Genomic DNA, 27,942 nt, shown 5'->3' with positions numbered 1-27,942 from the left:
TTATAAAAATTTGGATAAATTTTGTATAAAATTCAGATAAATGCCTTTATCTGAAATGTTAGTAATATGGACCAAGGAAAGAAAAATAAAGAAGAGGTATTCAGGTGGAGGGGTAAAGTCTTGGACACTAGGCATTAAAGTTAAGCTTGATCTCTAACTGCCCGGCAAATATCCCTTCCTCCATCTTAACAATCCAAACATGCCCATATCTCATGTCTCAAGAGACCCATACAAATCACATGAGTTCACATCTTCTCCTTCTGAAGAATCTTTTAGTATGCAAACATTAATTTAAACAACATTCAATGTATGCATAATATGTACCAGGATATGGAAATAAATGGGACATTTAAGAAGCTCATAGTTTCATAGTAGAAGCTTACATAAATAAGGATGATAAATCTGCATGTATCACGACAGAAGTAAGTTCAGGATATGGTGGGGGTATAACTCAGTATTACGAGTCAGTTTCCCTGGAAAACAGTCTGTCAGATGGAGTTTTGAGTAGTGAAGGAAGATAAAATTGGGTGAATGCTTTTAAGGATAACATATGTGAGGGAATGCTGGATTGGGCAGAGAGAATCGAACTTCCATGCAGTCACAACAAAGGCCTCATCCAGTCCTAAATGGAGGATGACCCTTCAGTGTTGTCCAGAATTGAGATGAGGAGTCTGGGCATTTCTAGTTCCATGTTGATCAGTCATTAGTTGAAGGATAGCCCAGAGAAAGGTGTATAGTGTGGTAATAGTTAACAACCATCTCGGGGGTGGGGAAGCCCTGATTTGTTAGTGTTTCCTGATTGCTGCAGTAAACACTCCCACCATGGCCAATTTCAGGCTACCAACACGATGCTAGCTAACTTACAGAATCCCTAATAATTTAACCACAGACTTGTGAATCAGGTCAAGCTAGCTTTAGCACACAACTGAAGTGATGTGACCTTGAGAAAGGTGGCTGTCTTTACTGAGGGCAGTACTCAGTGAGATATTAGTTATTAGTTGCTAACATTCCCAGCAGCTAGGGGACTGAGTATTTCAGTTCTGAAGTGTGTATCTGGACAGTGCCTCATAATAGCACCCACTACATCTGCTTAAGTACTTGCCATATTTCAACCAGTATAAAATACTTAGTTCTATTTAACATTTTCTATGCAGCAAAGTAATTTTAATATCCCTTAAGGAAATTAAATAGAATTGTATTGGGTAACCTTGGTCAGGTCATTTAATTTCTGCCTTTCTAGAAGAAAGATATTAGCATACTGACTTACCTACCAAAAATACTGTTGGATGAGCTGGCCAACTAACTGAAGCACACAACTTAGCTAGTTCATTCCCTTCAATAGTCCTGTGACTGGACTAACTTGACCAAACAAATTCTTGTCTAATGGTATAGTCAATTATAGAGGGTTATGCCTTCAGTTCTTGTTTTTCTTTCTATATCCGACTCTTGCCTTGTCAAACCTCTATGGCACTACATCTTCCCATTTTTCAATGTGCGATTATGATCAACTGAGACTGAATACCTCCTGTGGCTCATGAAATAGCTCCACAGATATCTTTAGAGAATTGTAAGGAAGGTCTGAGCATCAGAATACATGGGGAAACTCAGGGTATTTATTTAGAAGGAGTTAGTGGTCATTTCAAGTTATACTGTGGTTTTTTTTTTTTTTTTTGGTGTGTGTGTGTATGTTTTGTTTAAATCACCTTCATAATTTACTAGTTACATTTTTTAAAAAATGAGGTATATCAGCTGTAATATGAAAGACAAACTTTCTGGGAGTATTTAACAAGTGTAAATATTTTTTAAAAATAGATGAAGCAATATGTAAATGCCAAAGACCAGTCATTGAACGTAGTTAAGCTCACTTAGTTCCTGAGATTAAAGGTTCCCTGTAAGTGTGTATAATTAATATTTACCAATGGCAATAAGACTTTTGCCTTTCTTCAAGGAGCTCAGAATACTTGCCAGGCATTATCTAATTAAACTACTCAATGTACCTGTGAAATGCATTGGAATCTACATTTTAAAGATGTGGGCACTGAAGCACAAGTGGGCTTAAACTAAACTCATTTAGCATGCCAAGGACGAAATTGGATATAAGACTTTCAGTCTCATGATCTAGCTGCCATTCTTCAACCGTGGCCCCCTCTAATCCACTCTATTCTAGCATAGCCTTGCCAAACAACATAGTTTCATAAGTCTAGGAAGAATTAAATTGAGTGCAAAGTAATTCCAATTACAGGGAAGTTCAATTTAAAAAGTTGAGCATATCACCCATAATATTAGTAGCATTTATAGATGAATGTGCCTTAGTGCCATTCATTGTCCATAATGGCCTTGGTAAGGGTGAGAACAGGTGGCCAAAATTTATTGGAGTACATGTTTGTAGGAGGTGGACAATAAAAAGCAATAGTGATTATGGGAATATCTCCCCTCCTCTCCTTCTAGCCTTCTTATTCTTAGGTATGGGTGTACTTGCTATTTATTGAGTACTATGTACTAAACCCATTACATGAATCATCTTCAATCATCACTACCTCTCTGTGAAGTACATATTGTTACCTCTATTCATGGTTAAGGCAGAGAAAAGTTAAGTAATGTACCCAAGGTTTTACAACAAATACTTTGTGGTGTTAGAATATTAACCTATCCCTTCCAACCCTAAAGCCTCTTTGTTATGGTATCTCCCATTTATTTTACCAGTTTTTGCTCCTATTGAGTGTTAGGATCTTACCCAGATACACAAACAAGAGGCCCTGAGCATAAACATCAACTTCAGACTTCAATCTCTTACTTATAATCGTAAGAAAGAAATCATTTACAATTTGGTTAGAACACATTTGTTCATTTATTTATTTCTCCAATCTATAGTTTTAGGCACTATATTACACCAACGGATTGCTGTCATAACCTCCTTGCTTTGTCGGTTTCAGTAAATCATCATGTGTATGCACTCCACTTTGATTGGGGGAGAGACCCAGATACACAACTTGGAATGGACTAATGATCCGAAAATGCTACTCTGCTCTGCAGTTTACCTTATAAGCACACCCCCTACCAGGAACAAAGCTCTGGGAAGACTATGATGCTGTATTGACCATTACAGAGGAGTTCCAAGGAAAGACCTTCCATGAAGCCTATATGGAAGAAGCAGCTAGGGCTGAAATTCACAAAATGTTGGAATCACACCAAGTAAGTGCATACTCACAGTTATTCTGAATTGAGAACCTCAAAAGTGTGGAAAGTAGCTATCTTTTCCTATCAATAGGAAACCCAATCAGCAGCAGGTGACCACACACAAATTAAAACACCTTTTGTTTGTAGAAAACACTTGAAGAACAGTGTTGGAGATATTTTAAGCAAGCCACAATGACAACACAGTCAATGAAGCAAAAACAAAATATATTTAAGAACAGGAAAACAAAACATAAACGAATGCTGTTCAAGGTAACCTAATAAAATAGAAGTGTCATTTGTGACTGGAGTTTTGAGCCATTTCAACCATCAGACAAAAGAACATGTATATAAAAAATATAAACTTTAATATTGATATGCTAATATTTGGAGGATGTAGATTCTTTCTATAGGCATTTGAGCTTCTGAATACTAAATCTTAGGTTTAAGTAGACTTCACCTACTCACTAGGCTTTCTGGGTCACTAGAATCCTGCTTCACAAGAGCAGACCTTTTGTAAAATATACTGTTTGGAGGAACATAGCAGAGCATGTGACCACACACAAGAGAAAGAAGATGGGAAGGGCAGAGGTACACATATGTAGGTCTTAAAAACAAGAAGTCAGATTAAGTCACTCCTCCTTTGTGGGAAGAAAAGAGTAATGGGTAAGGAGATACCAGCAGTGTTTTGCTATTAGAGCTGTCTTTATATTAAAAGAAGTATTTGGAATGGGTAACAAGTCCTCCTTTCTAATATACAAGGAGGAATAATATTTATACATATACATGCATGTATGTATAGATATACTTAAGATTCAAATCATAGTCACTTAGGGCCCAGAGGAAGAAAAAGGAGTAGGGAGGGTAACAAAGTAGAGAAAAGGAGAGCAAAGACACAATCAAAGAGAAAGAGTACAAAGAAGACAAGGAAAATTAGAAAATTGGGGAGGCAAAAGACACCAGTTAGATTAAAATACATATGCAGGTTTCTATAGGTTGGAGGTCCGAAGTAGACAGTAGGCATTTTCAAAATTATTTAGAATGACAGATAAAGAAGTTTAAAAGTTCAGGCATGTGCTAGTGTAAGTAACAGGCAGCTCAATACAAATTGTCCTACATAACACTTCTTTTTCAAAACTTGAAGTAGGAAGTACTCCAGAGTTGGTTAATTCAGCAACTTAATGATGTTATCAGTAAACTAGGTTCTTTTCATCTTTACACTTTATAAGCTATAGCATGCTAACTTGCCCTTATGAGCCATTTCTTCTTATGGTTGCAAGATGGCTGCCACAGTTCCAGATATTATGTACAGGTAGAAATGTCCAGAGGTAAAAATGGAAATGTCCCTCTCTTGTGTTTCTGTTCAAGAGTGAATAAATCTTTCCCAGAAATTCCCCAAACAGACTTCTCCCAGATTAAGTCCCATATCCATTCCTAAACCAATAATCTGGAAAGGGGAATGAGACCATTGTGATTAATCCTGTAATTTCCAGAAAAGTGTGAACAAAATTATGATGCTGTTAGTAAGAAAGAAAGCTGTCAGGTAGGCAGTAGATAGGATCTAATATTCACACTTTCCAAGACATTCTCCTTTTTATCCACCCTTTATTTATCTAGTGGGCTCCTCTCTCCCTCTCTCTCTCTCTCTCTCTCTCTCTCTCTCTCTCTCTCTCTCTCTCTCTCTCTCTCTCTCCCTCCCCCAAATAAGTAATTCAGATGAAACAGGTGTATATGACTCTTTCTGCCATGATGACAAAGATTTTCCCAATTCTTGTTCTAGTAAGAAATGTGACTAGCAGAGTTATTAACAGTGTGAGTTTTGAACTTTACTACTACTGATATGTCTAAATAAATCTCTCTCTTTTTCCATATAGAATGGAAAACAACGGCTCAATTTAGTCAACAATTACAATAATTTCTCAGATTGCTAAGGATGGTTGGTCAAAGCAGTTGTGTGGCATTGCATTCATAGTCAATGATATGGCATCACAAAATTATAGTCTAAGTCATCTTTCTACTTTGAGAGGTATTTGTGTATTGTACATGTGTATGAACAGATATATTGATATAAAAAACTCAGACCTTGTACTCTTGATATTTGATTCAATCCCTTTGAGCTTGTGGAACATAAGGTAATTAAGGCAAAAAAAAAAGACGCCATTAGGTTGGTTGCTAGGCAGCCTGCTCTCTGCTTTAGACAAGGAAATAGAGCTGCAACAAAGAATCCAGAGCTTATTTTTAAAAAGCTGGATTGAATGCATTCTACCCCCATTTTGCAGGTGTCTAGGCTAGACCTTCATAACCAAAGAATGGTGGAAGGTGAGACAATTATCTTCATGTCTCTGATAAACAAAACCCCCATTTTTCTTAATTATTCTGCTCAAAGGTATTTTTGAAGGCAGCTGGTATAGCAGAAAAAGCATATGATAAGGAGTTAGGCAAATTTGGGTTTAAATCCCAGCTTCAGGGGAAAGGTTGATCAATGGTACTAAGTTACAGTTAGATAGGAATATGTAAGAAGTTCTGGTGTGCTTTTGAACTGTAGGGTGAATTATAGATAATAAAATATTTTGTATATTTCAAAAAGCTAGAGGAAAGGATTTTGAATGTTTTTACCATTAAAAAATGATAATGATTGAGTAGAGAGATATATTTAACCTGATTCAAACATTATACAATGTATACATGTATCAAAACATCACATGGTGCCTCATTAACATGTACAACTTTTATGTTTTTATCTATCAGTAAAAAATTAAAAAAAAAAATCCCAACTCTCAGTCTTACTATCTTGGACAAGTTCCTTGGAGTTTTTGTTTTTTCAGTTTCCCTGTGTGGTGGGAAGTTATATCTGCTAGAATTATTGTGACTATTAAATGAAGTATAATGTATTAAATGACTACCAGAGTGTCTGGCTCACAACTCCCTTCTTTTTTCACTTTTTCTCCTTTGAGGCAAGGAAGCCCTCGTTGGTGAATCATGACCCAGCATCTAAGTTATAGTCTGATTTCAGCTTCCTATAGTCTGATCACTAGCACAGTGTCTCTTGATACTTCTAAATTTCAAAATTGTTTTGCTTTCAGAATTTTAAATGGTATTTTCTCAGGTCAAATTATATCATTCCATGTTTATCCAGAGAAAATTGCAAAAAAGAGAGACAAGGTTTCTGTTAGTGTCAGTTCACAAAAGCCAACTGGTTGCATCTTTTATCAACTCCATTCAGTGACATCACTTTGGTAGCTTAAAATCAGGCATGGTAGGAATATTTGCATTACAAAATTTGGTAAATGCTACAAATAGGAGCATTTTTCCTGTTCATAAAACCATGTTAAACATTTATTTTCCCATCTCTGCCTCTATGGGGTTCAAATGCTGGTGAAATAGATAATAAACAAATAAGCAAATGTATTAACAAGATAGCTGTGTTATGCTCTTGCCCAAAAACTTTCATTGTAATTGAAATTTCTGTATATAGGCTACATTGCCCATAGCAATGGTTTGCAAACTCTCTTAATTTATATCCTTGTTTCTTTAAAAGGTTTAAAAAAACAAACTATCAAAGGGATACATGAATGCATACATATAGTTTTAAAAGGCAAGAAATGCTGAAAGACTTATGTCAAAAACAAAATGGTCCTTAGGTCACCCTCCTACCCTTCATCAAAAGTAACAATTTTCATATCTTTTAGATCTTTATTCTGGCTTTTACCTATATGTTTCTAAATGCTATAATGCTATTAGTGTCTCTTGATTAGTCAATTTTGAACATTTGTTGCATTCCTAGCAAAGTTGAGGGAGAGAAGGATCCTTAGTTCTTTTTTACTTCCTTACCATCCCTCAAACCCTAAATATGATTATGTCACAATTTTAGTTAAATTCATTGTGTATGTTTTTTTGTGTGTGTGTGTGTGGTACTGGGAATCAAACCCAGAGGTCCTCTACTACTGAGCTACACCTTCAACCTTCACCTTTTTTTTTTTTGATACAAAAGTCTTGCTGCATTGCTGAGGCTGGCCTTGAGTTTGGCATTCTGCCTCAGCATCTGAGTTATTGGGATTACAGGTGTGTGGCACCATGCCTGACTCATAGAATTTATTTTTTTTTGTACTGGTGATTGAATGCAGGAGTGCTTAACCACTGAGCCACATCCCCAAGCCTTTTAATTTTTGAGACAGAGTCTCACTGAGTTGCTTAGGGCCTTGCTAAATTCCTGAGACTGGCTTTGAACTTGCAATCCTCCTGCCTCAGCCTGCTGAACGGCTGGGATTACAGGTATGAGCCACTGCTCCCAGGTACTATTTTTTACATAGCATCTATCTAAATATTATTCAGTGCTGAATCCATGTAATAGTTTATGGTTATAATTCATGTCACATGTAACTTTTTTATTTTTAGACTGAAGTTAAAAATTTGCTTACATTAATTGGAATTCCTAAGTCTGCCCACACTTTCTTTTTTTATTTTTATTTTTACTGTAAACAAATGGGGTACATCCTGTTTCTCTGTTTGTACGTGAAGTAGAGGCATATCATTTGTGTAATCATATATTTACATGGGGTAATGGTGTTTGACTCATTCTGTTATTTTTTCCTCCCCCCCACTCCTCCCACCCCTCTTTTCCCTCTATACAGTCCCTCCTTCCTCCATTCTTGCCCCCCCTCACACCCCCCATTATGTATCATCATCTGCTTATCAGTGAGATCATTCGTCTGTAGTTTTTTGAGATTGGCTTATCTCACTTAGCATGATATTCTCCAATTTCATTCATTTGCCTGCAAATGTCATAATTTTATTTTTCTTTATGACTGAGTAATATTACATGGTGTATATATATATACATATACATATATGTATATACATATACATATACATATATATATCATAGTTTCTTTATCCATTCATCAATTGAAGAGCATCTAGGTTGGTTTCACAATCTGGTTATTGTGAATTGGGCAGCTATGAACATTGATGTGGCTGCATCACTGTAGTATGCTGATTTTAAGTCCTTTGGGTTATAGGCCAAGGAGTGGGATAGCTGGGTCAAATGGTGGTTCCATTCCAAGTTTTCTTTTTTTTTTTTTTTTTCATTTCATCCTTTTTTTTTTTAATTGTGAACAAATGGGATACACGTTGTTTCCCTGGTTTTACATGAAATAAAGGCATACCAGATGTGTAACCATACATTTACATAGAGTAATGGTGTTTGATTCATTCTGTTATTTTTCCTTCCCCCACCCCTCCCACCCCTCTTTTCCCTCAATACAGTCCCTCCTTCCTCCATTCTTGCCCCCTCCCGCACCCCATTTTGTGTCATCATCCACTTCTCAGTGAGATCATTAGTCCTTTGGTTTTTTGAGATTGGCTTATCTCACTTAGCATGATATTCTCCAATTGCATCCATTTGCCTGCAAATGCCATAATTTTATTATTCTTTATGACTGAGTAATATTCCATTGTATATATATACCACAGTTTCTTTATCCATTCATCAATTGAGGGGCATCTAGGTTGTGTCCACAATCTGGCTATTGTGAATTGAGCAGCTATGAACATTGATGTGGCTATATCGCTGTAGTATGCTGATTTTAAGTCCTTCAGGTATAGGCCAAGGAGTGGGATAGCTGGGTCAAATGGTGGTTCCATTCCAAGCTTTCTGAGGAATCTCCACACTGCTTTCCAGAGTGGCTGTACTAATTTGCATCCCCACCAGCAATGTATGAGTATACCTTTTTCCCCACAACCTCACCAACACCTATTGTTGCTTTTATTCTTGATACTTGCCATTCTAATTGGGGTGAGATGGAATCTTAGGGTAGTTTTGATCTGCATTGCTCTTATTACTAGAGATGTTGAACATTTTTCCATATATCTGATGATTGCTTGTAGATCTTCTTCTGTGAAGTGTCTGTTCAATTCCTTAGCCCACTTGTTGATTGGGTTACTTGTATTCTTGGTGTAGAGTTTTTTGAGTTCTTTATATATTCTGGAAATTAGTGCTCTATCTGAAGTATGAGTGGCAAAGATTTTCTCCCACTCTGTAGGCTCTCTCTTCGCATTTTTTTTCTAAATTTCATCTTTTTTTAAATTTTTTTTTACGTTTACATAGGGTAATGATGTTTATTTTATTTTTCCCCTCCCCCCCACCCCTCCCACCCCTCTTTTCCCTCTACACAGTCCTTCTTTCCTTCATTCTTACCGCTCTCCTTAGCCTAACTCTAAACCTAACCCTAAACCTAATGCGAGCCCCTCCCACCCCCCATTATATGTCCTCATCCGCTAATCAGCGAGATCATTCGTCCTTTAGTTTTTTGAGATTGGCTTATCTCACTTAGCATGATATTCTCCAATTTCGTCCATTTGCCTACAAATGCCATAATTTTATCATTCTTCATTGCGGAGTAATATTCCATTGTATAAATATGCCACAGTTTCTTTATCCATTCATCAACTGAAGGGCATCTAGGTTGGTTCCACAATCTGGCTATGGTGAATTGAGCAGCAATGAACATTGATGTGGCTGTATCTCTGTAGTATGCTGATTTTAAGTCCTTTGGGTATAGGCCAAGGAGTGGGATAGCTGGGTCAAATGGTGTTTCCATTCCAAGCTTTCTGAGGAATCTCCACACTGCTTTCCAGAGTGGCTGCACTAATTTGCAACCCCACCAGCAATGTATGAGTGTTCCTTTTTCACCACATCCTCGCCAACACCTGTTGTTGCTTGTATTCTTGATAATCCCCATTCTAATTGGGGTGAGATGAAATCTTAGGGTAGTTTTGATTTGCATTTCCCTTATTACTAGGGATGTTGAACATTTTTTCATATATCTGTTGATTACTTGTACATCTTCTTCTGTGAAGTGTCAGTTCATTTCCTTAGCCCATTTGTTGATTGGGTTATTTGTATTTTTTGTGTAGAGTTTTTTGAGTTCTTTATATATTCTGGAAATTAGTGCTCTATCTGAAGTATGAGTGGCAAAGATTTTTCCCCCACTCTGTAGGCTCTCTCTTTACATTGCTGATAGGATCCTTTGCTGAGAGAAAGCTTTTTAGTTTGAACCTATCCCAGTTATTGATTTTTGCTTTTATTTCTTGTACTATGGGAGTCCTGTTAAGGAAGTGCGATCCTAAGCCGACATGTTGAAGATTTGGACCTACTTTTTCTTCTATAAGGTGCAGAGTCTCTGGTCTGGTTCCAAGATCCTTTATCCATTTTGAGTTGAGTTTTGTGCAGGGTGAGAGATAGGGGTTTAGTTTCATTCCGTTGCATATGGATTTCCAGTTTTCCCAGCACCATTTGTTGAAGAGGCTATCTTTTCTCCATTGCATGTTTTTGGCACCTTTGTCTAGTATGAGAAAACTGTATTTATTTTGCTTTGTGTCTGTGTCCTCTATTCTGTACCATTGATCTACCTGTCTATTTTGGTACCAAAATAGACTACCCAATTCACAATAGCTTCGAAAAAAATAAAATACTTGGGAATCAATCTAACAAAAGAGGTGAAAGACCTCTACAATGAGAACTACAGAACACTAAAGAAAGAAATTAAAGAAAACCTTAGAAGATGGAAAGATCTCCCATGTTCCTGGATAGGCAGAATTAATATTGTCAAAATGGCCATACTACCAAAAGTGCTATACAGATTCAGTGCAATTTTAATTAAAATCCCAATGATGTACCTTACAGAAATAGAGCAAGTAATCATGAAATTCATCTGGAAGAATAAGAAACCCAGAATAGCTAAAGAAATCCTTGGCAGAAAGGGTGAAGCAGGGGGTATCACAATACCAGAACTTCAACTATACTACAAAGCAATAGTAACAAAAACAGCATGGTATTGGTACCAAAATAGACAGGTAGATCAATGGTACAGAATAGAGGACACAGACACACTTTCTGAAAAAGCTGTAAAATTCCCTGAAAACAATTTTTTACATGGTAAAACCTGTTTAATCCCTTATCAGTTTTGTTTTTGCTGATGCTCTCTACAGTCCTATTCCAATCTAAGTTTATTCTCCTTATGTTGGATGAACAATTATTATGGTGGGACCTCCATTTTCATCATCCTAGAAATCCCCTTTCTCTCTCTTTTGTGCTAGATCCACTATTTCATGAAGCTCTTGAGTCCCATTTCTTGTTTTTTTTTTTCCCCTGTCATTTTTATAGAGCACATCCTCTAGTAGCTTCTGGTGAAGGTACACAGGAGGTAAATATTTGAGATATTGCATGTCTGAAAAGTCATTATTCTATCTTCACTATTGATTGATAGTTTGGATGAATATATAAATCTAGATGAAAAAATCATTTTTCCTCAGTGTTTGGGAGACATGGCTTCTAATTTCCACTATTGGTATCGAGAACACCAATGTGATTCTTGTTTCTAATCTTTTAGTGCAAACTGTTTTCATTCCTCTCCATCTCCCCAGAAGCTTTTAGGGTTTTCTCTTTTTTTCTGATGTTGTGAGATACCACAATGTTTTCTGAGTCTTTGATACATATTATGCTGTGCATTTCGTGGGGCCTTTTGATCTACAAGTTCATTCTAACTGGGAAATGTTCTTATATTATGTATTTGATTATTTCTCCAATAGCATTGTCTTTGTTCTTTCTGGAAATAGTATTAGTTAGATGTAAGATTTTGTGGGTTGTTCTTTTATTTGTCTTATTATTTCTCTTGTATGGTCCATCTTTTAATTTTAATTTTTCTTTCTGAGTTTCCCAACTTTGTGCTCTATATCTTTTAACATGTAAAATATGTAGTTATTGCATTTTTAATTTCCAAGAATCCCTTCTATTTTAATGCACATGCATTGGTTTCATAACAGCACAGTTGTCCCTTGGTATTGGGCATTTCTTATAGGACCCTCTTCTTGTACCAAAATCCAAGAATGCTCAAGTCCTTTACATAAAATGGTGTATCTGTATGTAACATATACACATCTTACCATATTGTTTAACTCATCTCTAAATGACTTATAATACCCAATACAATGTAAATGCTATATAAATATTTGTTATACTGTATTGCTCTGGGAATAATGACAAAAAAATTCATACATGTTCAGTATAGATATAGTTTTATTTCCAAATAATTTTGATCTGTAGTTGTTGAACCCGTGATAGTGGAACATGTGGATACAGAGGCACAACTGTATTTTCTCTTATTTCCCTGAAGATAAGCATTATATTGTCTTTGAAATTTTCTTCTCTCTGCTCTATCTTTGTTTTTTTCTCAGTTCCTAATTTTTCATGTTTCTTTTTTCTAATCTTTATATTTTATGTTGTTTTCTTTGGATGTCTGGTGACTATAACTGTTGTTCATTTTTAAGGTAGAAGTTCTAAAAGGCAGATTTGAAGGTTTATAAGTATGGGGGTTATTTTGACCAGTGGGTTTCAGTATAGAGCAATTGTCTAGCCAACTGTTGTTTTGTTTTTTGCTTGTTTGTTTCTGGTCATTATTGGTAGGTCTTGGCTCTTGGGCTAATTACTTTCCACAGATATGAGTCATCCAATCTCGTCATTGGGAGTTGTAATACTGGTGGCCAGTATTCTGGGAGGAATGTTGGGTGAAAGAAACTGGAATTCTCACTATTAATCATGAAGCCTTTAACTTCATCACTGGTTTTTGTGCCCCACCTCACTTTCAACTTCTCTATGTCTAGTGTCCCAGCTCTGGAGCTTTTATGAATGAATTTAACCTGTTTCCTACAGAGGTCTGGCTCTTCTTAGCAGAGGTGGGGATGGGGAATATCTAACTGCTCCTTATACAGTTGCTCAAAGTGATTTCTCTTCCTTTTAGTGTTCATCCTTACCCCCACTTCTGTGGTACTTGGTGCCACTAATTACTAAACCATTCCAGGATTCTCAGGGGACAGATATGCTTATTGATTATCAATATTTCCCTCTTCAGGTGCTTAGGTTTGATTTCCCTTTACTCTGCTGAATCAGTCACTACTTCTATAGCAGTTTTCTATCTTCAGATTCTGTGGTTCAGGTTTACAGATGTCTCTTAATTTTATTATCTTATCTATGGAGGTTTAACGTTTCTATTCCTTATTGTCCTTGTTGTTTGAGATTGGTATTTGAGAGGAGGAAGACAGTGAAGGAAAAAAAATCTTGATTTCACTATCTTTAATCAAGAAGTCTATGTAACATAATAAAGGAAAAAAAGAATAAGAGTGAAAGTGGTATTCTTTTATTGATGAGTTTACCACAGCCTAATAATTAACTTAGCAGGTATTCACTAAGCTCAGATAGAGTACATTGGTTGAGAGCATGGGCTTTGGAGGCAGACTACCCATGTTTACATAAGCTCAATATTTCTTCTTTTCCTCATTTTTAATTTGGGAATAATAATTATACCTACTTCACAGGATTTTTTGAGGATTAAAAGAGTTAATATACTAATGAACTTGCCTGACACCTAATAAAACTTCAATAAGTGCTAACTACTATTAAAGTTGTTATTATTACTGTGAATCAGTTCTCTTTAGGGGATATAATGGAGAACACAATAGAAAGGAGATCTTGGCCCAAGTGAAAACAGATTTGCCATTTCAGGACATTGGGTCTATAACTAGAACTCTAAATTTGATCACAAATTCAAGATTAGAACAAGGAACTTGAACATGATACTTCCAGGATGATGCTACCTGTGTTCTGAAATGAAAATAATAGCATATAGTTTATATTCAGTGTTTATTCTGTACCAGGTACCTGACATAAATAATCCAATAGAATTCTCAGAAAAATTATGCAAATTAGATATTAATATGTTTCATGTATAAGGAAACTGAGAATCAAGGTATCTTGCCAAAGGTCACATGGGTGGCAAGTGGCAGACCTGGGATTCCACCCTCATCTGCTACCAGAACCTGACCATTTAACCATAATTAGACTTGCTCTTGTATCTTATTATACTGTACTAATAATATCTAGTGCTAATACACTACTCAAGCAAAGTAGTATTACTAAGTAACAAAGTAACAATACTTTGAATAGTTTTATTGGATTGTTTTCCTCTGATGTAGGAGGTTTTAGAACTTTATGATGACTTGTGAAAATAGAACAAATAAAATAGATTTGGAGGTGTGAAACTAGTGACAAACTTCTTAATTTGGTCTCAGGATGATTGATCGAGGATTATTACTTTGTACCTTTACACTTTGGCACAAGACAGACTTCTGAAATTGGGTTTTGATGCCTGCATTCTTCCTTTTTATTGTATTCCCAATGTTTATTTTCAAAGAATTTCTGTTGGCTACCAGTGCATATTTCTGGAATAAATATTTTGAATATTTTATCGAAATGTGGCCAAAAGATATCTTCTATGTTTCTAAGCAAGTCTAAGGGACTTTATGCTCCACCTATTGTTTTCCATTATCCTAAATGTAGGTTCCTGGCAGGGGACTGCTAGGCTGAAGGGAATGTAGGTAGGACTGGAGCATTCCAGGAAGTAGCCCACCAGACAGGTCATTAGAAAATGTTGCCAAAAGCTCACAGTGGCTATGACTGTCTTTTTTAATTTATTTTTTTATTTTTACAGACTGCATTTTGATTCATTGTACACAAATGGGGTGCATCTTTTCATTTGTATGGTTGTGCACAATGTGGATTCATACCATTTGTGTAATCATACATGTACATAGGATAATGATGTCTGTCTCATTCCACCATTTACCCCACTCTATAAATAGAGGTATTGTGTTCATAAGCATCAAATCAAAAAGATTGGTCTGTTATCCATCTCTTGGCCAAGTCCAAGGGTTGAGGCCATGTTTTAATAACAAATTCAATTACTCTTTTGTTTCTTGATCTCTACATGTGTCTAACTTTTTATTAAAAAATGGTGTTGCCATTTTCTCTTTCAGGCATGTTTATGTGCACTTCTGAGAACAAAATTGCTTGGAAGCCAGTTTTACATCTTAAGCAGAGTAAATTTGAACTGATGATAACAACAGCATGAACCATTAAACTGAAAAAATTCAAATATCACTGCTTCTAACCTAGACCTTGTTCTTATGGCTAAAAGCCTTAAAAAACCTAGGGTAGAGCTATTAACGTCATTAAATAAAAGTCAATGATACATTTTAATTTTCATTCATTTATTCAGGTTCAGTTCTATACAGTAGGCAAAAGCAATAGATTGAATCATCAGTGGTCTTGCCATTCTGGGCTGTGGTGGCAATAAGGTCATCAGTCTGTCAGGAGTTCTTGCCTATTCTGTCTTAACTGCTATGGGGCTGAAGTGAGAGGCCAGGACAGAAGGCCATAGACAGTGTTCCTTCTTCTTTTATTCCATCCTCCACCTCTTCCCTTTCTCATTATTTCCAGCAAGTGCAACTGGAAAACTTTTGTGACTACTGCTAACAGAGTATGCCTTCCATTTTTGGGAAGGGGAAATTCCCATTGCTGAATGGCAGAATGGGTGAAATAGGAACTCAAACCAACTAGAACACAAGTCCAAGCCCTTACACAGAGAAAGGACCATTGCAACAGTCCATTTTTTGCAACCGAATGCTGTTCTTACAGATATCCTCTTTCCCTTAGTTTCAGATTCCTCTAACCACAATTTTTTGTGTGTATGAGTGTTTTTTGTGTGTGTGTGTGAGTGTAACATGGAGTAGGCAAGATAATCCTGAAGAAAAGGCTTCAAGTTTTGGTAATCTTAGGGAGAGCTGACAGTAAGCTCTTAACAGGGGTCAATCTGAGAACACAAAGGGCAGTGCAACCTGGCCAGCTGAAAACCTAGTGTGATGGGTCAACTCAGAGTTGGGAGTGTTGCTTTCAAAAGTTTCAGTCTTTGCTTTTGGCTGTAGATAGATGAAGGTCTCTTCCCAGAAGGCTCTGTGCCTTTTGGAACAAAACACTAGCCTTTTCTCTGCTTTCAGGGGATTGCTGCCCTGTGGATATTTTTTACTCATTTGCTTTATTAGTATAGATTTTATGCTCTGCCTTCTATCCTTGACTTATTGTCATAACCTATCAAAACCCTACAAAGTAGTCAGGCTCTTGCAAAAATCCTAAGGCAATCAAATGGAGCATCCATGAATGTCAGGAGGGGAAATTAGTAAAAACTTTAAAAGGGACTCAATGTGTGGTAGGCAACTAAGGGTGGATACCTTGGTGGCAGCATACATCATCCATTTATCATCTATTTCTACAGTGCTTGTTGAGGGAGTGTGGTGAAGAGAGATCATCAGAATACAACACAGGAGATGGGTGTGGATTTAAACTCTGCTTGCAGTTGTCTCTGTTATCTGGGGCAAAATTTTTGGTCTGAATAACTGGAAGAATGGAAAACCTATTAACAAAAGTGGGAAAACTCCTTATAGATGGAGTAGGAAGATTTGGACTGAAGATCAATTTTGGTATCTTGAAATTTAACATCCAAGTAGAGATATCAAAGTAAATATTTGACTATGTGAGGCGGGAATATAGGAGAGAGGTGCAAGCTAGAATAAATCTGGGACATAGATAAAGTATTTACAGCTTGAGACCAATAGAGACCATCAAGGGAAAGAGTGTAGAGATAGGGAAGAGGATCAAGGATTGAGGTTTGTGGCATTCTAGTGTTAAGAAGTCAGAAAAGTGAAGGACGAAAATACAGGCCAAAAGAAAAAAAAAAAAAGTCTGCCTGCTAAATTTGGTCCCTGGACTAGAACAAGAGTTAAGAGTATTTTTGTTGGAGTTTATAACCAGAAAGGATCACAGAGCACATCTTTTCCAATCAAGAATACTGAAAACAGAAGCTCTGGTTTCTAGTTGTGGTTTTATGCTTAGATGAATGAACTTGACAGGTTACTTGACTTCCTTAGATCTCACTTTTTCTACCTATACTGGGTAACTTGTAATGTTTAGATGGTCATTATTCTGTATCCTCATTTTACTAACAAAGAAACTGAACTCCAGAGAGAGGTGATAAATGATTACCCAAAGATTGTGACATTAGGTACAGATCAAAGGCCAGTGTGTCATCTTCTATTTTTTTGTTTTTAAACCCTGTTTGTGTGTTAGAATCCATAGGAAGATTTTAATAGCAACGATTACTGAGCCCCAAACTTAAAGTATCTCATTTTGTTGGTCTGGGGTGGGTTTGGCATTGGTATTTTTAATGCTTCTCAGGTAATTTTAATTTGAAGCCAGAGCTGAAAACCCCCTGCTCCACATTAACAAGGTGTGACACTATCTTGTTAGCCTCTGCACCTCTGTGCATGTTGACTTGCATTTCCAACATAAAAGTGATTTCCTCAATTTTATTTTATTTTATTTTATTTTATTTTCCTTCCATTTCTTTTTTTTTATTGTAAGCAAATGGGATACATGTTGTTTCTCTGTTTGTACATGGCATAAAGGCATACCATTTGTGTAATCATAAATTTACATAGGGTAATGTTGTTTGATTCATTCTGTTATTTTTTTCCCTTCACCCCCACCCCTCCCACCCCTGTTTTCCCTCTATACAGTCCTTCCTTCCTCCATTTTTGCCCTCCTCCCTAACCCTAACTCTAACCCTAACACTAACCCCTCCCACCCCCCATTATGTGTCATCATCCACTTATTAGTGATATCATTCATCCATTGGTTTTTTGAGATTGGCTTATCTCGCTTAGCATGATATTCTCCAGTTTCATCCATTTGCCTGCAAATGCCATAATTTTATCATTCTTTATGGCTGAGTAATATTCCATTGTATATATATACCACATTTTCTTTATCCATTCATCAATTGAAGGACATCTAGGTTGGTTCCACAATCTGGCTATTGTGAACTCAGCAGCTATGAACATTGATGTGGCTGTATCGCTGTAATATGCTGATTTTAAGTCCTTTGGGTATAGGCCAAGGAGTGGGATAGCTGGGTCAAATGGTGGTTCCATTCCAAGTTTTCTAAGGAGTCTCCACACTGCTTTCCAGAGTGGCTGCAAACCAGCAATGTATGAGTGTACCTTTCTCCCCACATCCTTGCCAAAACCTGTTGTTGCTTGTATTCTTGATAATCACCATTCTAATTGGGGTGAGATGGAATCTTAGGGTGGTTTTGATTTGCATTTCTCTTATTACTAGAGATGTTGAACATTTTTCCACATGTTTGTTGATTGTTTGTAGATCTTCTTCTGTGAAGTGTCTATTCATTTCCTTAGCCCATTTGTCAATTGGATTATTTGCATTCTTGGTGTAGAGTTTTTTGAGTTCTTTATAGATTCTGGAGATTAGCGCTCTATCTGAAGTATGATTGGCAAAGATTTTCTCCCACTCTGTAGGCTCTTTCTTCGCATTGCTGATAGTTTCCTTTGCTGAGAGAAAGCTTTTTAGTTTGAATCAATCCCAGTTATTAATTCTTGCTTTTATTTCTTGTGCTATGGGAGTCCTGTTGAGGAAGTCTGGTCCTAAACCGACATGTTGAAGCTCTGGACCTACTTTTTCTTCTATAAGATGCAAGGTCTCTGGTCTGATTTCGAGATCCTTAATCCATTTTGAGTTGAGTTTCGTGCATGGTGAGAGATAGGGGTTTAGTTTCATTCTGTTGCATATGGATTTCCAATTCTCCCAGCACCATTTGTTGAAGAGGCTATCTTTTCTCCATTGCATATTTTTGGCCCCTTTGTCTAGTATGAGAAAATTGTATTTATTTGGGTTTGTGTCCGTGTCCTCTATTCTGTACCATTGATCCACCTTTCTATTTTGGTACCAATACCATGCCGTTTTTGTTACTATTGCTTTGTAGTAGAGTTGAAGATCTGGTATTGCGATACCCCCTGCTTCACTCTTTCTGCCAAGGATTGCTTTAGCTATTCTGGGTTTTTTATTCTTCCAGATGAATTTCATAATTGCTTGCTCTATTTCTGTAAGGTACATCATTGGGATTTTAATTGGAATTGCATTGAATCTGTATAGCACTTTTGGTAGTATGGCCATTTTGACAATATTAATTCTGCCTATCCAAGAACATGGGAGATCTTTCCATCTTCTAAGGTTTTCTTTAATTTCTTTCTTTAGTGTTCTGTAGTTCTCATTGTAGAGGTCTTTCACCTCTTTTGTGAGATTGATTCCCAAATACTTTATTTTTTTCGAAGCTATTGTGAATGGGGTAGTTTTCCTGATTTCTCTTTCTGAAGATTCATCGCTTATGTATAAAAATGCCTTAGATTTATGTGCATTGATCTTATATCCCGCTACTTTACTGAATTCACTTATGAGTTCTAAAAGTTTTCTGGTGGAATTTCCTGGTTCCTCTAAGTATACAATCATATCATCAGCAAATAGGGATAGTTTGAATTCTTCTTTTCCTATTCGTATCTCTTTAATTTCTTTGGTCTGTCTAATTGCTCTGGCTAGAGTTTCAAGGACGATATTGAATAGAAGTGGTGAAAGAGGGCATCCCTGCCTTGTTCCAGTTTTTAGAGGGAATGCTTTCAGTTTTTCACCATTTAGAATGATATTAGCCATGGGCTTAGCATAGATGGCCTTTACAATGTTAAGAAATGTTCCCACTATCCCTATTTTTTCTAGTGTTTTGAGCATGAAGGGATGCTGTATTTTATCAAATGCTTTTTCTGCATCTATCGAAATAATCATGTGATTCTTGACTTTAAGTCTATTGATATGGTGAATGACATTTATTGATTTCCTGATGTTGAACCAACCTTGCATCCCTGGGATGAAACCCACTTGATCATGGTGCACTATCTTTTAATATGTTTTTGTATGCGACTTGCTAAAATTTTGTTTAGAATTTTTGCGTCGATGTTAATTAAGGATATTGATCTGAAATTTTCTTTCCTCGATGTGTCTCTGTCTGGTTTAGGTATCAGGGTGATATTGACTTCATAGAATGAGTTTGGGAGGGTTCCCTCCTCTTCTATTTTATGGAATACTTTGAGAAGTATTGGAATGAGCTCTTCTTTAAGGTTTTGTAGAACTCTGCTGAGAATCCACCTGGTCCTGGACTTTTCTTTGTTGGTAGGCTTTTGATGACTTCTTCTATTTCATTACTTGAAATTGGTCTATTTAGATTGTGTATGTCCTCGTTCAGTTTAGGCAATTCATATGTCTCTAGAAACCTGTTGATGTCTTTGAAATTTTCTATTTTGTTGGAGTATAGATTTTCAAAATAACTTCTAATTATGTTTTGTATTTCAGCCGTGTCTGTTGTGATATTTCCTTGTTCATCCCGAATATTAGTGATTTGGGTTTTCTCTCGTCTTCTCTTTGTTAGTGTGGCTAAAGGTTTATCAATTTTGTTTATTTTTTCGAAGAACCAACTATTTATTTTGTCAATTTTTTTTTATTGTTTCTTTTGTTTCAATTTCATTGATTTCAGCTCTGAGTTTAACTATTTCCTGTCTTCTACTACTTTTGGTGTTGGTCTGTTCTTCTTTTTCTAGGGCTTTGAGCTGTAGTGTTAGGTCGTTTATTTTTTGAGTTTTACTTCTTTTATTAAATGCGCTCCATGAAATAAATCTTCCTCTAAGTACTGCTTTCATAGTGTCCCAGGGCTGGGGAGATAGCTCAGTCGGTAGAGTGCTTGTCTTGTAAGCATAAGGCCCTGGGTTCGATCCCCAGCACCAAAATTAAAAAAAAAAGAATTGATTTCCTCAATTTTAAATCCTCCTTTTTTTCCCCAAATGAAGTTTGTTACAGGAGGTTAGCTTTCTAGGCTTTGCAAAACCTAAGTAGCAAGTATCAACTTTCTCTGAAGCTTGGTGAGATGACATGACCATAGCTTTCTTGAACTCCATCCTAGGAAAAAAAAATGTTATGGAAAACCGTGAAGCCATGGTCATATGTGGTGAGGAGAGAGGACAGAAAGGGAAGAGTTTGTTTGCCTTTTCTCTCATACATTTTGGGAAAAAAGATACAAGGTTTATTACAAAAATAAACTTAACAATGTTAAAGAGCAGTACATCAGGCACTGTATGGAATATTATGACTTTTACCATATTTAGCAGATAAAATCATACAGTATACAATAGCATCCTTACCACTTTTATAGTGACTTCTCACCAAGACTTTGCCACTTTGCACACCAATAAAATATAGGGTTTCTTGACTAAAGTTAGCATTTTCTATACATTTGGCCCTGTGACTGTGTATGCAGATATGTGCTTAAAACTGGATTCCATTCAATCACCAGCACCACACACACAAAAATCAACCAACCAACCAAACAAATCCCTGGATTCCAGGTTCACTTTCTGTGTGGAGCATGTGTCTAAGAGATGAGCTAGTTTAAACTAAGATGGGGCACAGACATGGACTCTTGGGACACATTATTTACAGTCTTTGCACATACACACCTTTCACTGTAGTAGCACCAGCAAAATGATTTTTTCATGCATATTGCACCAGTAATTAACCTGGTAAATTTCCTTTGAACTCCCCTTGTCTATTTCACACTTGTTTTTTTAGTGCCCTTTATAACCCTAAATCACTTTCTTAGTTTAAGAGCATAAAAATATATTTTGTATGACTTGGTTTGCTCATAAAATTGTCATATTTGATATATTTAAAGATGTGAAGACCTGGGGGAGAAAAACAGAAAAATTCAGGGGAGAAAGCAAGCAAGTTCTCAGAAACATTTTTCCCCTCTGGGTCTTCATAGCTCTACTCCACTCAGACGTGCAGCACATAATAATGAATACAGGCTTGGAATATACACTGAGATTGCTCTAGGGCAACAAGGGCTCAAGATAATTGTAATTTTTTAAAATAGGTTTCACCGTTGTTTGGAACCATCTACAATTCAATTTACTTTATGGCACAAGCCATGAATAATGCTATGAAAGAAAATGGACAGACTAGTACTGCCAGTCTGGTTCAGCATTCCAGAAACAAGCAGTTCTATGGATTCAACCAGTTGATAAGAACAGATTCAAGTGGAAATGGAATTTCAGAACATGTAATCCTGGATACCAGCTGGAAAGAATGGAAACTCCGTAGTACCTACACTATGGACATGGAAATGGAACTACTATGGTTCAGAGGGACCCCTATTCACTTCCCTGGTGGCAGGCCCCCTAGAGCCGATGCAAAATGCTGGTTTGTGGAAGGGAAGATTTGCCGAGGAGGTAAGGAATGGAAAATCACTGGTAGTCAATTTAATTCAGCTTGGGTTGGTTACAAGGGAACATCTTTAGGACCAGACATATTTTAATATTGAAACAATCATAAATTCAGTCATTTGCATTTCAGTGACATCAATATCTTGGCATTTTATCTAATTTAAAATAATAACAATGGGAGGTACTTTCCAGACTTGAAAAATTATTCATGATTTAAATGCCCCCCCACCACTCATTTTTAAAAGGATCTCATTCTTTCCTAAAGAGGTTATTCTAATAAGAGGAAGGCATTTTATTTCTCCTTGGTGTTTGATAGTCTGTGACCTGTGATTTTTTTCTTCAGCTAGAAAGATCACCCCTCTGTCCCTTGATGTATTCAAGTCTTGCCAGTCAGGTCCTACCACAGAAATACATTCTCTATACCCTCTTCTCTCTGAACTCCAATTGCACCAAAAGTCTCTACCTTACAGCTTAGTACAAAATTACTTTTCAATTGTTTCTTTTGTATTGGTTGTTTCCCCACTTCCCAAATATAGCATTGCTTGAGGGCAGGGATCATAGCTAATAATTCTTATGCTCCCTGCAAATGGCCAACACAGTAGGCATCCAGTTAAAACTTGCAGTTTGATTGACTGGTAGGACTCCTCTTGTTTGTAGAAGAAGGGAAATATCATCAAATCTCTGAGAGCCAGAGGGGAACTTTGAAAGGACTCATATTATTCTTAGGCAAGTGTAAACTACACCCTTCCAAAATCAAACACATCAATTTAAAATGGGCCTTGATTCCTATTTTGCTTTAGCATGACATACCAAACTATCTCTCCACTCACCTCATCATGTATTTCCCTCTGAAATCAAAGAAATTTTTTCAAATATTTAGATTTTACAGAGAACAATTTACATCCTGATAACTGCACTAATGATCAAAACCAGACTTATCCATGAGGTTTGTGGGATCAGATGAATTAAAATGGTCTTTTATTTTATGAAGTAACGTAATGCTTACCCTTCACAGGTGAGATAACATATTTATTCTTAAGAACTCTATTGCAGTCCAACTTAAATTAAGGTACTCAAAGTTTTCCACTCGTGGACTTTTTCCTCCAAAGAAACACTCTGGCCAGCCTTAATTCATGTGATTTGTTATTGTCAGAGTGGTGAGTGGTTTTGCTTCAGAACAGTGAAATTGCTTTCTGTGTCCATAAAGTCAACAAGACAGACTGTGCTAGAGAAAAATGGAATTAGGTTAGGTAGATGCGGCTTGATTTTAGAGTCACCAGAAAGCATAAGGAGTCACTCCACAGTACTCTTTATTTACTGCCTTTTTCTGATAATGTCATCCTTCCTCTTCCTCTCATTCTCTGCAGGCATTGACCCAACCTTTGCCATGATGGTCTGCCTTACTTTGCTTATAGCCCTGCTGTCTATTAATGGATGTGCTTACTTTATAAGGTACATTTTTTGTTCTTTTTGTATACACAAAACACAAGCCCATAATAGCCTTGTTAATATTGATTTCCAGGAAGACATGTTTCAGTACAATTGCCTCATTACATGACCCACTGATTTTCTCTTTTCCATAGTGATTTACCATCCCTACCAGCCCCATTTGGAGTGAAGTGTTTTCATGATGCCAAGAATAACTTCCTCAGCTGTGTTGTCAGTGTTGTTGACTGCGAGTAGATCTGGCTCTCAACACAATGGTGAAAAGAGAACACTAATACTTTAGAGCCTGTCTACCCTTTATCTGTCCTCCTTTCCCCTCAGCAGTGTCTCCTATAAGTATCTCCTTCCCTGAATGGTATGGTAGGGAATGGAGTTGGGAGATTTTAATGAGTTCCAAGAATTAGGCAGAAGCTGGCTAGATTTCAAGCTTTAGGAATAGTGGATTGTACTGGGGATTAAATAAACTAAAGAAAGTAAACACTTAGGAAAGTACCTGGCTCACAGTAGGTGCCTAATAAATGATAAAACTCAACCCCTTCCTAGGCACACAGGACTCTCTTGCTAATTGTTGGAAGCCCAGGAGTCTCACTTTGATATCCATGCTTTTTGTCCAGGCAATCCAGATTTCTGTTCTTTGTCTTCCTGGAACAAAAGCTATCCTGTCTAATCATCAACATCATCCTTCTCAAGTCTTTGTCTCCCCACTCAGATCCTTAGTAGATGACCAACTAATCTGATGAGCTATTTCAAGATCAAGGATTAATGACTGAAGATTGCTTAACGTGGCACCCCTTTCTTCTGACATTTGCACTTTTAACTGTTGAACCCCTAGGACAGTTTGGGGAAAGTGAAAAATGAAATCAATCACAACCCTCCCATTTACCCCTTACACTCCACAAACTATACATTTGTCACCTCCTTGTAAGAGTAGTCCTGACAAAAATATTACATAGATTAGTAGGGAATGGAGTGGAGTTATTTTGTTGAGTTCCAAGAAAATTTGTCCAGAATGTATTAAATAGCTGTGTGACCTTGGACAAGCCACTTAACCTCACTTGGCCAGAATTTTCTCGTTTGCACTGTGAAAGAATTTGATTAGATGATGTTTAAGAGCCTTTCAAGCTCTGATATTTTAATGAGCCTGTGAAATCCTGGATTGAAACCATAGCAGGTGTTACTCTTAGTGTTTAATGTTGTTATCACTGTGAAAACTACTATTGTCCAATCTCCCCAGTATTATAAAATTGATAAGAGCAAAAACAGCTTATGAATTGTTCAAATGCACTTGATAAAGACATTAGTTCAAAGGAAGTTTCTCTTCTACTTTCTGTGACTGTGATATATCCCTGCTAAGAAGAGAAATTTAGTATCTTTAATTTAGCTGCTGCGAAAGAATAAAGTATTTAATTAACATCCAAGGATGCAAAACTAAATGGCATCCAGTCAAAAAGTTTCCCCCTCTAGAGAGATTTGAGGAGTAGTGTATTCTGTTTGCCCAATGCCAAAATATCCCATGGCAAGATGGAAAATGGAGTCACACTCAGCTGCTTATATTACTTGTCAATCCCCTAAATGATACTTCTTGCTGGTGTTTCCTGCTGAATGGACTGGTTCTTTGGACTTTGAGTGAGCCCAGTCTGCAATTCTTGGGAAGGGAAGGAGAAAAAGAAAAAAAAATAAACCACAGGGGTGGGGGTTTGTTTGGAGCTTGGGGGCTGAAGGGCAAAGAAGACTGGAGAGGAAAATGATTGGAGAGGGACATGATTAGAGAGGAAAATGATTGGAGAGGAAAATGAGTTAGAGACAATTGGTACTTCAAGTGGTCACAGAAAACTCAGATGGGAGAGAGGCACATCATTTCCCAGAGTCACTTGGTCCTTGGTTCTTCAGCTAACAAAGCACAAAAGCTGCCCCCTCTTTGCTGCCTTCCTCTCTCTCTCTCTGCCCACCACGGCTGCAATCAGAAGAGCTGAGCGACTGATGAGTTTCTGTAATAGACAGTGATTACTTGCAGGAGAGTGACTCTCTGTTCCTTCCTTTCTGTGTGTTTTGATTGTTTAAGTTTTTTTTTCAGAAAGAAAGACGTGCAAAGAACCCAGCCACCCCAAAACAAAGGATTCTTTGAACTCCTCTTTTTCCCTCTACTCCTCCAAAGCAGATTGCATTGCTTTTCTATAAAGCTCTTCCATGCTTTGTAATACTAATGATGATAATGATAATAATGAGCCCTTATACTTTCATAGTGCTTCACGCTTTTCAGAGCACTTTCACATACATTATCTCATTTGATTTTCAAAACAACTCTATAAAGCGTGTAATGCAAGGACTATTATCCTGCCAGATAGGAGACACTGAGGCATGAAGAGGTTAAATTATTTATCCAAGGTGACCTGCACCTGGCTAATTAATGACAAAATCTGTACTGCCCCCCAGGTCTCTGGATTGGGAGTCCAATTCATTTTCTATGAGAGTATATTCTGTAGCATGATTATTTTTGGTTCAAGACAATTCACTATGCATATGAACCTGAAAAGTTAGAGTGACGCTTTACTTTGCCAAAAGATTCATGTGCTCTACCCAAGAATTCACTACAGGGCTCTTTTAATTTTCTCCACAGGACAGCAGCTCCCATCGTGATAAGGGACATATTTGTTGGCAGACAATTAGAAACACATTAATTGTTTGTTTACAAACCAGTGAAATCACTGAGAAAAATTGACTGGGTTGCCAGTACTTAAAGCTACAGTGACATTGTAGACTTCTTAGAGCAACTTGACCAAGCATTCTGATTCAGTGGTTGTTTTCCCTACTCTGGCTCTTGGCTTTAATACATTCCACAGAGTGACCATTATGGGGTTATGGAAAAAAAAACGAAACCAAAATGAGACTGTCAGAGTCCCCAAGACAAAACAGAACAAAACAATCATACCTACTAATCCAAAGTTCCCTCCAGGTCCTCAAGTTGCCTGGTCAGACCTACCTGACTATGTGGATAGACATCATAAACTCTGTGTATCTAGTAATTGATTTGTAGAAAATAATTACATTCACTGTAAATTAATGGGCATGTTTGGAGAGAATTGTGTTTAAACTGTGTCTATGTAATGCTCAGACAAGAGACCAATTCAGTAAGAGAAAAAAAAACTCAGTCAGCCTACTTGTTTGGAATCATGTAGACAAAGCAAACAAATGATTGAATTTTTCTACTTTTCAACCTGTTGCTTTGGCAACGCATTGATGCAACTTTGCAAGACAAGTGGTCTTATGGGCAGAAATCTGGGCCCACAGCCAGGGACCAAGGATTCAAGTTCCAGCTCTGCCTAAGGCTAGGGGATCTCACACAATTTGCTTAATTTTGTTTTGTTTCCTTAATGCGTTTTTTGTGTATAAAATGGAGATTAATGATTTTTGGACCTGATATTATTAGAATAAATACTATGAGAATGTGTGTCAAGGTTTTTAAAAAGTATTCAATGGTGTTGTTTTGAATGTGCTCTTGACATAGAATTGCCATTTTATTAGTTTGAGATATAATCCCCAAGTAACCCCCTCACCCTTGTCTTTTGATGCATCTTCAAGACCATTTTAATTTTTCTCTTTTGTTCTTTGTAACTGTGTAAGTTGTAAGGGCCAGGGTTATTGCCTCCCTTTGCTGTGGGTGTTATGGTGAAGATCCATGTGTGGTTTTATTCCCAATTGTTTTTGTACATCCTTTAAAGGTTTTGTACATCCTTTAACCAGCATCTTAGGGCAAATCAACCCTGGCTTGGCAAAAACACCCATTCCCCTGCGACCCTCTGATTTCATGTTTGTTTTAGACATCTTATCAATAAAATTGAGTTGAGTAAAGGACCATGAGACCACTACTGACTCTGGAAGATGTAACATTTATTAATCCCCACTTTGAGCACTTGACATATGAGTTGTGTGGCTTGTGATGTGCTGTAAGAGTAAAACGCACACTGGATTTAGAAGACTTGGTATATGAACATGTGAAATAGCTCATTAAAATAAAAATGATCAGATATTTTAAATATATTGGATTAAAGTATATTTTTTAAATTAAGTTCTTCTTTTTGTGTTCTTTAATGTGATTGATAGAACACTTAAACTTAGAAATGTGGCATGGAATATTATTCAGTCACAAAAAGAATTAAATTTTATCATGTGCAGCAAAATGAACAGAACTGGAGGACATTATGTTAAGTGAAATAAACCAGGCACAGCAAGGCAAATATTGCACAATCTCCTTCATATGTG

General features: G+C 36.9%; 1 protein-coding gene across 1 annotated transcript in view; it reads left to right on the top strand.

The window, feature by feature from the left end:
• Gucy2f (guanylate cyclase 2F, retinal) overlaps positions 1–27,942 on the top strand; it is a 96,589-nt gene that overhangs the window by 7,273 nt on the left and 61,374 nt on the right. The window contains 7 exon segments of the mRNA XM_053743334.1: positions 2,934–3,015; positions 3,018–3,059; positions 3,062–3,192; positions 21,888–22,242; positions 23,604–23,688; positions 27,501–27,535; positions 27,538–27,589. Of these exon segments, the coding sequence (XP_053599309.1) occupies positions 2,934–3,015; positions 3,018–3,059; positions 3,062–3,192; positions 21,888–22,242; positions 23,604–23,688; positions 27,501–27,535; positions 27,538–27,589 (782 nt within the window).

Source organism: Sciurus carolinensis, chromosome X (genome assembly GCF_902686445.1).
Source record: "Sciurus carolinensis chromosome X, mSciCar1.2, whole genome shotgun sequence".
Lineage (NCBI taxonomy): Eukaryota > Metazoa > Chordata > Mammalia > Rodentia > Sciuridae > Sciurus > Sciurus carolinensis.
This window is presented reverse-complemented; position numbering and strand designations above follow the sequence as displayed.